The following is a 13,037-nucleotide window of genomic DNA, read 5'->3' on the forward strand; positions in this document are numbered from 1 at the left end:
GCATACAAATTCAAATCGAAGTATAGGGGGTCACGCCACCCTCAAAAATGCCATTAGAACTATATGACTATATGATGCTTGGCTGAACCGATTTGTTTAAAACTATCGTAGATTGTGTACGTTACCCCAAAAACTCCACCCATATCCGAAAGTGGTCCGATGGACACAATAAGAGTATTAAATTAAAGGTATTGGAGACCATAAAACGAATATGGTATTAAAATTTTGGTCCAAGTACCCAGCACCCAACCCCAAAAATGCTATAAACAGATATTTTCGAAGTTTATGTCAATATGGAACTCAAATGAAAAGTATTAGGCAGTAAATTACAAATGTGGCATAAAACATTAGGTCCAGGTCCATTTGATATCCAATTTTGGAGCCAAGTGTTTCGGGGTACGCCTTAAAGCACCCCCTAAACAGAATTGCATTTCCGTTGATAAAGAACGAATTTGATATCTATTTTCAGTGCAATGTGCCGGTGGCCCCTCAGCCCCAAAACACCCTCCAAAGGGTTCATATTTAACGACCATGGCAATTTGGGGCTCAAATTAAAGGGATTTGGAAGTGCAGCACGAATTTGATATCCATATTAAAGTCGAAATATCTGAGGTGCCATCCCTGCCCTAATGAGAATATTACCCTAAGGAAGAACATTACCACCAGGAACCGAGAAGGGCCCAATTCTCGCACGTCAATGAATGCTTTCCGATTCAAGTTTAAACTCAATGATAAGGGACTTTTTTTATAGCCGAGTCCGAACGGCGTCCCCCAATGCGACACCTCTTTGGAGAAAATTTTTTAAATGCCCATGCATAGCATTGTACATTGCAAATGTCGCCAACATTAAGAGGGGATAACCACAGCTTTTTCCGATGTTCTCGCCAGGATTCGAACCCGTTCAGCGTCATAGGCTATAATGGCACGAATTCGATATCCGCATTCAGGACGAAGTGTCCCCACACTAAAAAGATATTAAAGAGTTAAAGAAGCCGCAGCGGAGCGGGCCGGGTCCGGCTAGTTTTAACATAAAAACAGTTCAACAGTGCTTTAAATTAAAAATAAAATGTTTATTCTTGAATTTTCATAGCTTTTAACCTTTATGGGTTTATTTTTTTTATCATCGGCATTAATTGCCAAAAGTTGGTAAAGGTATGAGATGACTATGAGCACCACAAGGGTTGGTATCGATTTGTGTGGTGTTCATCGTCATAACGAGAAGCTCAGCTGAGAGATACCGGTCGCATCTACAGGGTGCGGATAGTGGGATCCTCCGTATACGGAGTAGCTGCAATTGCAGTTGCGGACAATCAGCGATATTGAGTGGAGAGTTTCAGTGAGAGGCCCGGCGGCAACGGCTCTTGCTTAAATTCCTAATGCCTATTGTAGTCTTTATGACAAGGCGAGTTACTGGCGTCAATAAACAACCAAGGCTATTGGTCCTATAGACCGGAACCCTGCAAACAATTTCTATCGTATGAGTCACTAAATCTGCACTCAAGGAAGTGGAAAACCAACGAGAGACTAAAAAGGAACTGCAAAAAGTTTAAAATTCGTTTAAGTGTGTCATTAAAAAAAGAGTAAATTAGTAAAGGGTGAAGATCATTTTTATTCCTTTATTTATTTCTCTTTTCTTGTCGATCTTAATGATCGAAGTTTTTTTTTTTTTTTTTGCAATGAATTCAACCTGACTGGGATTTGAACATTGCGAGGCGTATGCACTCCACTCCTCGATTGCGAGGCGTATGCACTCCCTCTGTGCTACATGCCTTACTTGGTAACAGAAGGCTAAGTAAACATACATTCACTTATGTGTAGGCATTTTTGAGTTAACGTCACAAGCAACAACAAAAAATCTATTTTTAGATTGTTTACCAGTAACAGTCGATGACATGAAACTATTTAGCGATACATGAATGATAGAATGCCGATAGCAATGGATTTTGTTGTTTTAAATCATGAAATCTCTACAAACTATCTTTAAAAATCACCTAAAAAGATTTACATTACAGATTTTAGTTACACCAAAAAGTGACTTTTTAGCAAAGTTTCGGATAATCAAATTAGAATAATATTAAATGAAATAAAATAAAACAAAATAACATAATATAAAATAATATTTATTTATTCATTCGGAACATGCAACAAAAAGCCACAAAAATTGCCAATGTAGATAATTACCATGGGCTACTCATTAGGGTGTTTTACAATTAATAACAATAACTAAGTAATAAATGCTTAATAGCTAAGAAATATTTAACAACAATTGTGGGCCAACTGATCCATGTTTAAATAATATTTCACATTTTAAAATAATTTAACTTTAAGGCCGGTACTATATTAGTTTTTTTTCGCGATATTTTTCGCTGATCACTTTTCTGAGATAATACATTTTAAAGCAAAAAACTTGCTTGATTTGATTTCGTTCAGTAGGACATTCCCTCATTATTATGGTAAAATTTTTTATAAAATTGTTAAAATATCATTGTTATTTTCGTAATGTTTCACAAAAACCAATTGCGAAAAAAGGGATTTTCAACGGTGAAAAAAGAACATGGTACCAGCCATTAGTATTAAATTATATTAGTACAATAGAAAGCTACACATTGGTCTTTTGTAAGGTATAATCAAAAAGAAAAAACGTTTTATTTTATTCAATATAAGACCATGGCATTCGTGAAATCTGAATGGTGCATCTTTTTCGTCAAATCAGTTAATGGTTTTGCTATGAGTGCGGAGTCCGGTATACATTTCCTGAAGTATCCGGCCAATCTAAGAAAACTTTCCACCTGCTTGGTATCTTGAGGTTGCGGATACTTCGCCATAGCTTTTAACCTTTTCGGTGATGGTGAAATCTGTTGATTTTCAATAATGTTGGCGCCAAGAAATTGGATTCTTCTCTTCAAAAAGTGAAATTTTTTAACGTAAAGTTCTAGTCCATAGTCCTTGCCGGTGTTCAGAGCTCTTTCCAAATTAGACAACGCTTCATCTTCGCTCTTGGCTGGAACTACATCGATCTGATACTCTATGAGTCTCTTCAGATATTGAATCGCTTCATCTTCAGGCCATCAGATATTATACTTATCTCAGGAAATCTGCAGAATCCTTTTCCTAGAATTACCCCGACGTCAATTGAAGAACTTGGTACAACATGGAATGTTAAACCATAACTTTGATCTCTTCGATCTCTGCTTCAAAATTAAAATTGCCTAATGGTTTAACTTTATTCGCATTTACGTTATTACCGAAGCCTACCAAAGGAAAGTTTGATTGAAACAATTTCAGTTAACCGGAACAATTGTAAATACATACATATATATACAGGTCCTCCCTTGATCTCTGCTACAGCTGACCAGCATTGACAAAGGCAAACACACATACATAACATGATACTTGCCAGCAAACACATACACTTACATCTATTGAACATTTAAGTTACCCTGCAAACATTTTCTATCGTGCGAGTCACTAAATCTGCACTCAAGGAAGTTGAAAACAATCTCAGGCGATATAATTTTTTATTCTAATTAGTCTCTCGGTACGGGAGAAAACGCGCCACTTGGCGATATATACCCATGACTAAATAGGGACTAAAAAAAGTTGAAAATTCGATTATCAAAGTCATTAATAAAAATAAATATTTTTTTGTCTAATGTCTTTTTTACCTGTTAGAGTGAGCCTTATTTTTATTTCTCTTTCTAATTTATCTCTTCAAATCGATATTTATAGTCGAAGATTTTCCCTGACTGGGATTTGAACAGACAACCTTGCGATTGTGAGGCGTATGCTTTCCCTCTCTCATTACAGAAGGCTAAGTAAATATACATTAACTTGCGAAACATGAATGTTAGAATTCCGAAAATAATGTATTTTGTTGTTTTAAATCATGAAATCTCTACAAACAATCATTCATATATATATATATATATATATATATATATATATATATATATATATATATATATATATATATATATATATATATATATATATATATATATATATATATATATATGGTTAAAATCGGTCGATAATCTGACATAGCTGTGATATAAACCTATCTGGGGTCTTGACTTCTTGACCGTCTAGAGTGCGCAATATATATATATATGGTTAAAATCGGTCCATAATCTGACATAGCTGTGATATAAACCTATCTGGGGTCTTGACTTCTTGAGCGTCTAGAGTGCGCAATTCCTCTCCGATTTGGCTGAAATTTTCCACGACGTGTTTTGTTATGACTTTCAACAACTGTGCTAAGAATAGTTCAATAGCTCCCATATAAACCGATATGGGATCTTGACTTCTTGATGCTCTAAAAGGCGCAAGTATTATCCAATTTGGCTGAAATTTTGTACACCGGATTCTCCCATGACCTTTAACATACGCGTCGAATATGGCATGAATCGGTTCATAGCCTGATACAGCTCCTCCATAAACCAATCTCCCTATTTTACTTCTTCACCTCCTTAAGTGCGCAATTCTTTCTAGATTTGGCTGAAGTTTTACACAATGACTTCTACTATGGTCTCTTGACTTCTTGAGGCTCTAAAAGGCGCAAGTATTATCCAATTTGGCTGAAATTTTGTACACCGGCTTCTCCCATGACCTTTAACATACGCGTCGAATATGGCATGAATCGGTTTATAGCCTCATGCAGCTCCTCTATAAACCGATCTCCCTATTTTACTTCTTCACCCCTTTAGTGCGCAATTCTTTATAGATTTCGCTGAAGTTGTACACAATGACTTCTACTATGGTCTCCTATTTTCAATATTATTTTATCCTTTGTTTGCCTAAAAATAGATACCGTGGAAAGAGCTCGACAAATGTGACCTATGGTGGAAGGTTTATAAGAATCGGCCCGGCCGAACTTAGCATGCTTTTGCTTGTTTTTTTTTATATGTAGTTTGACAGCATTCCGTCTGAAAAGCTGAACAGAATACTCAGCTTAAGAGAGTAGCAACAAGGAACAATAAAGAAATTCTAGGGAATACTATTGGGTTGTTTTTTTAAAAGAAAGTAAATGCATTTTTAATAAAACTTAGAATGAACTTTAATCAAATATACTTTTTTACACTTTTTTCTAAAGCAAGCTAAAAGTAACAGCTGATAACTGACAAAAGAAAGAATACAATTACAGAGTCAAAAGCTGTGAAAAATTTGTCAACGCCGTTAGTCGTTAGTCGAAAACGATCATGGTCCAAGCATGGTGAACCAGCTCAAACCACTTCAAAGGTTGATATCCACCAAAAGAAGGTTATGTTGTCTGTTTGGTGGGATTGGAAGGGTGTGGTATATTTTGAGATGCTTCTAAGGAACCAAACGATTAATTCGGATGTTTACTGTCAACAATTGGACAAATTGAATACAGCCATCAAGGAGAAGCGACCAGAATTGGTCAATCGTAAAGGTGTCATATTCCACCAAGACAACGCTAGACCGACCACATCTTTGGTCACTCGCCAAAAACTGAGTGAGCTTGGCTGGGAACTTTTGACTACCATTTATTTCGATCTTTGCAGAACTCCTTAAATGGTAAAACTTTCGGCAATGATGAGGCTATAAAATCGCACTTGGTTCAGTTTTTTGCAGATAAAGGCCAGAAGTTCTATGAGCGTGGAATACTAAATTTGCCAGTAAAATGGCAAAAGGTTATCGAACAAAATGGCAATTATATATTTGATTAAAGTTCATTCGAAGTTTTATTAAAAATGCATTAACTTTCTTTTAAAAAATCCGCAATTACTTTTTAGGCAACCACATATGGAGTGTTACAAATATTCACGTGAAATGCGGAGCACTAATTTTTGCACGATGTTTGCCTAACAACCTCATGCTGTGTCTATGAGAGAAAAAGGAAGTAAGAGCAGAGGCGTATAGTTTACTCTTGCAACGATTTCTAGATGGGAAGCAAATCGTCATAGGAAACGGTCCTAAAAATTTGGAGAAACCACAGACGCAATACGAATGGTGGTACCATCTTCATTGCCAGCATAAGATGCTTAGCCAAGCAACCACTGAGCAATTCCATTGCTCTATAAATATCTTTTTCAGAGTTTCACGGTAAAAGTAAAATTCAGTATCTACAGTAGATTATTGCCATTGAGCTTTTCATTCGATCTGAATCATTCAGATTTGCTTATAATATAAATACAACGGAAATAATATACTGTGAGCGTGCCACAGTTCCGAGTAAAACATTCATTTGACTTTTTATTTTCCAATGATCAGTACATTTATCCATTTAGCTTAAAACTCTAAAAACATGTTTTGTTCGTCTCTTCTTTTGTTCAAATACAGTACAGCTAATTCAAAACTAATACCTAAATCTAATGCAAAAGTAGAAGGATCAAGCCGCTTGTTTCGATCAAGATCGATCATCTTACAATTTTTATTTACAAACACATAATTGGGATTTACACCCGCCCATTTCTACATAGGATTGTATGTATGTACATATTTAAGCACATTGCAAGATTGTTCAGAACAACAGCTTTACGGTTTACAAGTATAAAATAGAAGATGGAAGAGGTTTTTGGTTACTTTAATAGCTAGAAAAAAGGAGCGAGAGTGATTGTAGGTGTGATGTCACAAAAGAGACACACAATGACAATGGGGGTAACATTAAGCAAAATAGGACTCTACTATACAATATGTGGTCTTCATTGAAGCCCACCACAGTTTTGAATTTTGGTGCGATTTTCACACGACATGAGTTTTTCTCATATTTATATACAAAATTATCTATTCGGTACAACATCTATTTTGTCTACAGTATACTAGCGAGGACTGCAATACTTTCAAATTTAATAACTTTTTTTTCCTGCTGTAAGGTATGGGGGGATTTGAAGCTAGGACGTAAGCCGGCGTAGTTTCATTTTTAACAAGTCTGAAATCCCATATCACTCACAGATTACTATTTAAACGTAAATTGCACATGGGAGTATAATAGGTTTTTTTGTGACAACATTTTATGACATCTATAACAACGTATCCAACTACCTACAACTTAAGTGACATTCTTAAATATAGTCTTAGTTATGCATTTTCTTAAATGGGTTTCCTTGCCGGGGGTCTCATAATACTTCGTCTGTGGACATATCAATTTAGGTTTCCCAAGCTGCTAATATCACCACTTAGTCCAATTTAAATTTTATTGCTATTGCCTGAAGTATTTAGTTCCCGCCGAGCCATGCCATTCTCCTAAGTTATATGTAATAGGTGGCTACGTTATCTTCGGTCAATATTAACTACGGTATTATGCTATCATGAAATCGAGTTTCAGGAAAAACATCCTCTTCCATTTCGATGCGTGTATCCGAATTTCCCAACAACGATTCGGCATCTTCGTCACAATGGCGCATTGGGTAGCTAAAACCATCACCGAAACTAAAAATATATAAATTCAAAAAAATTTTTTTTTTAAATATTCACATATATATTTGTATTTTAGAAGGAATAACGTTTGCAGCTGTAAAAAGATTTCTAACTACAAGACACAACAAATTTATGGCAAATTAAAAACATTCTTAACGCTTTGATAAAAAAAAATTTATTTGTTAACAACCATTGAAAAAAATACAAAACTCAAGTATATGCGGTATTTAAAACTAAAAACTAAAAAAAAAAAACAATTATACTGACTACAGTTTTTGTTGGTACCATGGGCGTTACATAGTACACGGTCAACTCCGTATTTCTTTATCTCTAATCGCTAATACATCGGATAAATAAACGAGTAAAATTTATATATATATATATATAATTTTTCATTTTGGTCCCATTGAACAAACTATGACGTCTTAGAATCTAATGCTTGATAACTTAATTACAATAAATGCAAGCAATAAATTCATTATACGTTGATGATTTCTTTCACAATTGGCGTGTACATAAGGCGGTACAGCTGAACGAACAGTTTAATTATTGCTACAGTTGGCAAACACATCAATCGCGAAATAAAATCTTAATCTCATCTGCTCATGCTAGCTTATGGATGTCGGCAAGATTCGCTTTGGTTTCGACGGTACTTGACTTCGTCGTGTCCAAAATATCCATATTGACAATGACATTACCATTGATAGCAGCACTATCGATGTTCGCTCCCGTTGAGAGAGAAACGTCTTGCTGCTGGTGGTGGTGGTGGTTTATATTCGGAACCTCTACGGTCGGTGTGTGCATTGTATTCTCATAGGAAATTAATTTATCTGTGGGATGAGGTAGTTGCACGTCAAGCCTATTTCTTGAATCGTCCATAGAATGGTATGAGGTGGCATTAGATTGCAGCTGGTGTTCCTGATGTTGTTGTTGTTGTTGTTGATGATGATGATGGTGCATTGTCGTGGTGGGATATTGCAGCCCATCACCATTACCCGTACTAAGAAGAGCAGAGTAAAAAACTTTTGTAATTCTCACAGAATAAGATAGGCGTTTTGTTAGGCCATAAGTGAAATGTTTTGTTATTGTTTTTTTTTTTTGTTTTTGTTGTATTGTTAGTTAATTAACGATATCATTGGTTAATAGTTGATTTCACAGATATAAAAGGGATTCGTTACAATATGGTGATATATCGATAAATTAGTGATTGTTGGGTAAACAGCAATTGAATCTGAAGATTGTGAAAGTGATAACGATTTGTTTGCCTACGCCAATATGTACCATTTAATAATTTTTACAATGCCCTCTCTTATTTTATTTGCAATTGTGAAAATGCGAAATATTTCTTCAATAACAATTAAATAACAATAATGAGGAATTATCCATTGAGTTTCTAATTTGCCAAAAACAAGTTAACAGGAAAAAAATAGGAAGATTCAAATACAACTAGAGAATTGTCTAGCGGGATTTGCAATGAAATGAAAAGCGACGCATTCCAAGGAACAAGCATAGAAAACATATAGCAAAAACAAATGTGACAATTACCTGGAATAGATTGGTAAAAACCATAGCTTCCAATTATCGCCAAAAACTTCTTGGAAATTGGCAAATTTTCCCAAGTTAAATCCATTTTTATCTGCACCTCCAACACGGAAGATAGGGGCACGGAATGCTTCTGCAATTATAGATGGAGCAATTAAGTGGTAAACTAGTGCAGTGAACGTTATCATTACCTAATGTGGTTCGGTTCTTCAGCACAAGATAAATGTGATAACCAAAAAGGCTAACCAGGCTGATGGCAAACATCAGCGAGACAAAAAATAGGAATAATATGTGGAAACGTCCCATACCACCTGACGTCAGTTCACCCTGTTCAAGAAATTCAGACTTGTTTAGAAGTAATGTCATCGATTTTCAACTTTTAAGCGTGCTCTTGAACTTACTCTCCAGAAGCGAATGAAGTACTCCAGTGAGGTTAAGGCAACGTAAAGGCAGTAAAGTAATGCATAACCGAGGAATAAAACGAAAAATTTATAGTTATTGAAACAAACGCAATTGTTGACCCAGGGGCAGTGATGGTCCATTTTAAGCACACAAGTGCCACACACGCTACAATGATGGCATCTATCAGGTTTTATAATTCTGCATTTATCGCAAAATCGGACGGAGCCGTTTAATGTGCTGTAAAATGTTAAAGAACACAATTAACATAACTATGCTACAGAATTATGCTTAAGGTCATCGTAATCAAACCTGCAGGTAGACGTACCGATTTGTTACTGGTAAATCTCGAGCACAATATTCGAGTATTCGTTTTTGCTGCTCTTGACTTTCTGCTCTAAATAGTCGCTCTATCTCTGATTCGGGTATCCGCCACTGCAATGAATAATAAATTTATGATTGATAAATGTTTCATTGAATTATCGATTTTTTACTATATGTACTCACATTTGACGGCACAGTACCCACAGGTGTAAATACTGTATTCCAATATGACCAAAAGAACAGAACGCAGATTACATGATAAAAGATAAGAAAAGCTATCTTTTCGAATGTACTTTCGATGGCAAGCACGCATAACTCAACAACATAGGCATAGTATGACCAGGCTATCACCGATGCTATGAATATGACTGGTATCCATTTAATAGCTTGCATGCAACCCACGCAACAGGGCGTGGTTTTCTTTCGTTCATAGTTGCTCATATCCGTTCCAGGACAATGGAAGCTTTGTGTAATTCTCTTGAAGCTCACTCCACCCGCCTTTGTATTTGCCGTAGCAAGCCAGTCTCGTTGCTATTAGAATAAGCTCATGTACTTGAGCCTTGGTGTATTTTAAAGAGGTCCAATACACACTTACCGGTGTGTAGAAGACGGGATTTACGACTGATTGATCACCCTCCTGCAATCCTTTAATGCTGGGGACACATTGCAGCAATACACAGAGTCCGGATTACTATGTCTATTGGTGTGTCGACAAAAACAAAGTGATTTGTCATTTGTCAGATTCTTCGATTATTCATACATGTAAAATTGAAAAACCTCCTTCAACTAGATTACAAGGGAGATTGTACGATTTCAAGAGAATTGTGTTGATTGCCGACTGCCAAAATACAAAACCAATTATGAATATATTAGTATGTTCAACTTTTTTCAATTAGTTTAATTTTTTTGCGAAATGACAACGACGGTGACATCTAAAGGAAGTGAGAAATCGATAGTCGATTGGTGTTTTCTTCTACGATTATTTTCTTCTACATTATTGAGAAGCTAAACTAATCGATAAAAAAGACTTGTTGCCTGAATTAAGTAGGATATTCTGTTCAGCTTTTCGAGCGGAATGCTGTCAAACTCCATATAAAAAAGTCGGCGAAACGTTGGCTAAAAATCAAGATATATATATATGTATATATATGTATATATATATATATATATATATATATATATATATATATATATATATATATATATATATATAGCAAACGGAGATGGAGCCATCAGTAAATATAAAAAAAGAAACAAGTGAATTAACAAGAACAATTAAATTGATTTTATTGAACTGTGTCACAAGATAAACAAAGTTGTTGAATTAAAGAAATAATTTAAGTGAAAATCTTAAAGCTATAGAAAAAGTTACAAATATAAGCCAAAGTTCTAAAAACAATATATATGTATATATATATTGGGTTGCCCAAAAAGTAATTGCGGATTTTTTTAAAGAAAGCAAATGCATTTTCAATAATACTTAGAATGAAATTTAATCAAATATACTTTTTTTACACTTTTTTCTAAAGCAAGCTATAAGTAACAGCTGATAACTGACAGAAGAAAGAATGCAATTACAGAGTCACAAGCTGTGAAAAAATTTGTCAACGCCGACTATATGAAAAATACGCAATTACTTTTTTGCCAACCCAATATATATATACATATATATATATATATATATATGAAAATTTTTCAGTGATTTAAAAGAACTTGAAAAATAAAAGAATAAAAGAAATCGAAAAGCTTATAAAAAGTAAAGTTGTTAAAAACTGTAAAAGAAAAAGAAACATTTATTAAAGAAGAAAACACTGAAAAGAAATAGAATAAGTCAAATCAAATAATGTAAAATTTAACGCTAAAAAAACTTAAATCTAAAACTTAAGTCACCTCCACTGCCACGCACATAAAGTACTTCGGCTGTTGCAGTTGGCATATCCACAACCCCTGTCGCTACTCCACCGAGGGACCTTGACGCTGTCGCATACCCCAGTGTCCATAAGGTAGTCCAAAAATTTTTCTCTGACCATAAACCGACAGGCATACCGACGGTTGACTCTCGACAGATATATTTTGTTTAAAAAGGTTTTTCTGTAAAAAAAAAAGAAAATTAGGTAGGGACAACATCGAGCTTTTTTTTATTACTTACCCTTTGGTTGGGTTCTATACAGTAACCTAAGCATGAGGTCATAGTTAGGTTAGGTAGTGGATAGTAGAGGATATTTCCTTGCCCATCAGCCAATGTTGACCTTACGGTGCAGAGAAAGCAGCACATCAGAAAACCCCTAGAAAATAATAAAAGAAAAAAACTTTTTTTAGACAAGAACTGACTGCGACAGATACACTTGAAAACGACAATACTTACCAAAGACTAGACGGACGGACGGACAAACGAGAACCTAAAAGGGACCCTATTGGCCGCAGAGGCTGCCATCAGGACCACAATACCCGGGGACTCCATTGGCATTTATCCGGAACAGTCGCCATTAGAACCAGGAACCTGAAAAACAAAAGATAAAGAAATTAAATTTGAAAGCTTTACTTTTTGCTTGAAAATTATTTTGCTAATTTTGATCCAAATTTCTGATTTTGCTCTAAAGTAAATATTTCAGGAAGAATTTGTTAGTTTTGATAACTTGCATTTTAATTTCTTAACCACCTTTTTTGGTCATTACAAGCTTTGTTATAAATGTCAAAATTGATAGTATCAGGGAGGTTGTGACCTCCAAATAAAGCAGTGCCGAATTTTGTACGAATGTTAGAATGAAATATTTTTGGTTTTTTTCCTTTCCCATGAGAGAATAGGAAACTAAAAAAAGGGGAAGGAATGGTGTAATGAGGGGGACGGTTAGGCCGAGGCATGCCATGGAAGACCGGCATGCCAGCGAACCGATAAAGACATTGTCCTGTGTGTTTAATTTCCAAGTGTTTACGTACCCGCTGTATTTGTCCATCCACAAGCTGGTTGACTTTAGTTTTTTGTCCCTCCTTTTTGGCAATAGATGTTGGCAAAGAACCGCGCCCCATCCACTGAGCCACAGCCGGAGCTCAACCGCCAGCGCCCGCCAGCATCAATTGCCACTCCAGAGAAAAGGTGGAGCGACCTCCTATGGGGGTACGTGACACCATCTTGACATCAAGCTGTTTGAACTTTTGCCAACATACGCAAAGAAATTTGAGTGCTTGTGTGCGTTCATGAGCAGAGAATATGCGAGAAAGAAGATAACAACAAAGAGAATGCAAACAAAAATCTGTCATCTTAATACCTTTTTAAATCCGCCTTGAATCACAGCGATTATCCAAATAGCATAAAATGTAAGAAAACAACGAATGGGAGAATGTAAAGAAGGAGCAAGTGCCATCCCCAATGCGAAAACCATTTAATGTGGAGT

At 35.5% G+C, this 13,037-nt stretch overlaps 1 protein-coding gene and 1 long non-coding RNA gene across 6 annotated transcripts; both read right to left on the reverse strand.

The window, feature by feature from the left end:
- Positions 1–6,189: 6,189 nt before the first annotated feature.
- On the reverse strand, positions 6,190–10,591 carry LOC106086158 (palmitoyltransferase ZDHHC15B). Of its 5 annotated transcripts, XM_013250711.2 has the most exons (7): positions 10,241–10,591; positions 9,829–10,176; positions 9,650–9,756; positions 9,324–9,561; positions 9,114–9,267; positions 8,926–9,055; positions 7,530–8,380 (listed from the first exon to the last, which is right to left on the reverse strand). In XM_013250711.2, the coding sequence occupies exons 2-7, from the start codon at positions 10,084–10,086 to the stop codon at positions 7,984–7,986; spliced, it is 1,284 nt and encodes a 427-aa protein (XP_013106165.2). In that variant the 5' UTR covers positions 10,087–10,176; positions 10,241–10,591; the 3' UTR covers positions 7,530–7,983. The 5 variants fall into 5 exon arrangements, with proteins under 5 accessions (XP_013106168.1, XP_013106167.1, XP_013106165.2 ...); XM_013250714.2 differs by lacking the exon at positions 7,530–8,380 and adding an exon at positions 6,190–7,392 and having other exon boundaries at positions 9,114–9,249; positions 9,829–10,591; XM_013250713.2 differs by lacking the exon at positions 7,530–8,380 and adding an exon at positions 6,190–7,392 and having other exon boundaries at positions 9,829–10,591.
- A 950-nt stretch (positions 10,592–11,541) lies between these two features.
- On the reverse strand, positions 11,542–13,036 carry LOC106086140 (uncharacterized). The gene is made up of 4 exons (XR_001221081.2): positions 12,583–13,036; positions 12,011–12,145; positions 11,795–11,930; positions 11,542–11,736 (listed from the first exon to the last, which is right to left on the reverse strand). It is a non-coding gene; the product is annotated as an uncharacterized LOC106086140 (long non-coding RNA).
- Position 13,037: the final 1 nt, after the last annotated feature.

The sequence above is a fragment of the Stomoxys calcitrans genome, chromosome 5 (assembly GCF_963082655.1).
Source record: "Stomoxys calcitrans chromosome 5, idStoCalc2.1, whole genome shotgun sequence".
Lineage (NCBI taxonomy): Eukaryota > Metazoa > Arthropoda > Insecta > Diptera > Muscidae > Stomoxys > Stomoxys calcitrans.

Bases quoted from the DNA above. Each gene is read 5' to 3' on its own strand.
- LOC106086158 (XM_013250711.2), bottom strand. From the start codon at position 10,086: ATGAGCAACTATGAACGAAAGAAAACCACGCCCTGTTGCGTGGGTTGC. The intron at 9,268-9,323 runs GTAAGTTCAAGA...CTTCTAAACAAG, and splicing joins ACTTCATTCGCTTCTGGAGA to TCTGAATTTCTTGAACAGGG. The intron at 9,056-9,113 runs GTAATGATAACG...CTATAATTGCAG, and splicing joins GAAGAACCGAACCACATTAG to AAGCATTCCGTGCCCCTATC.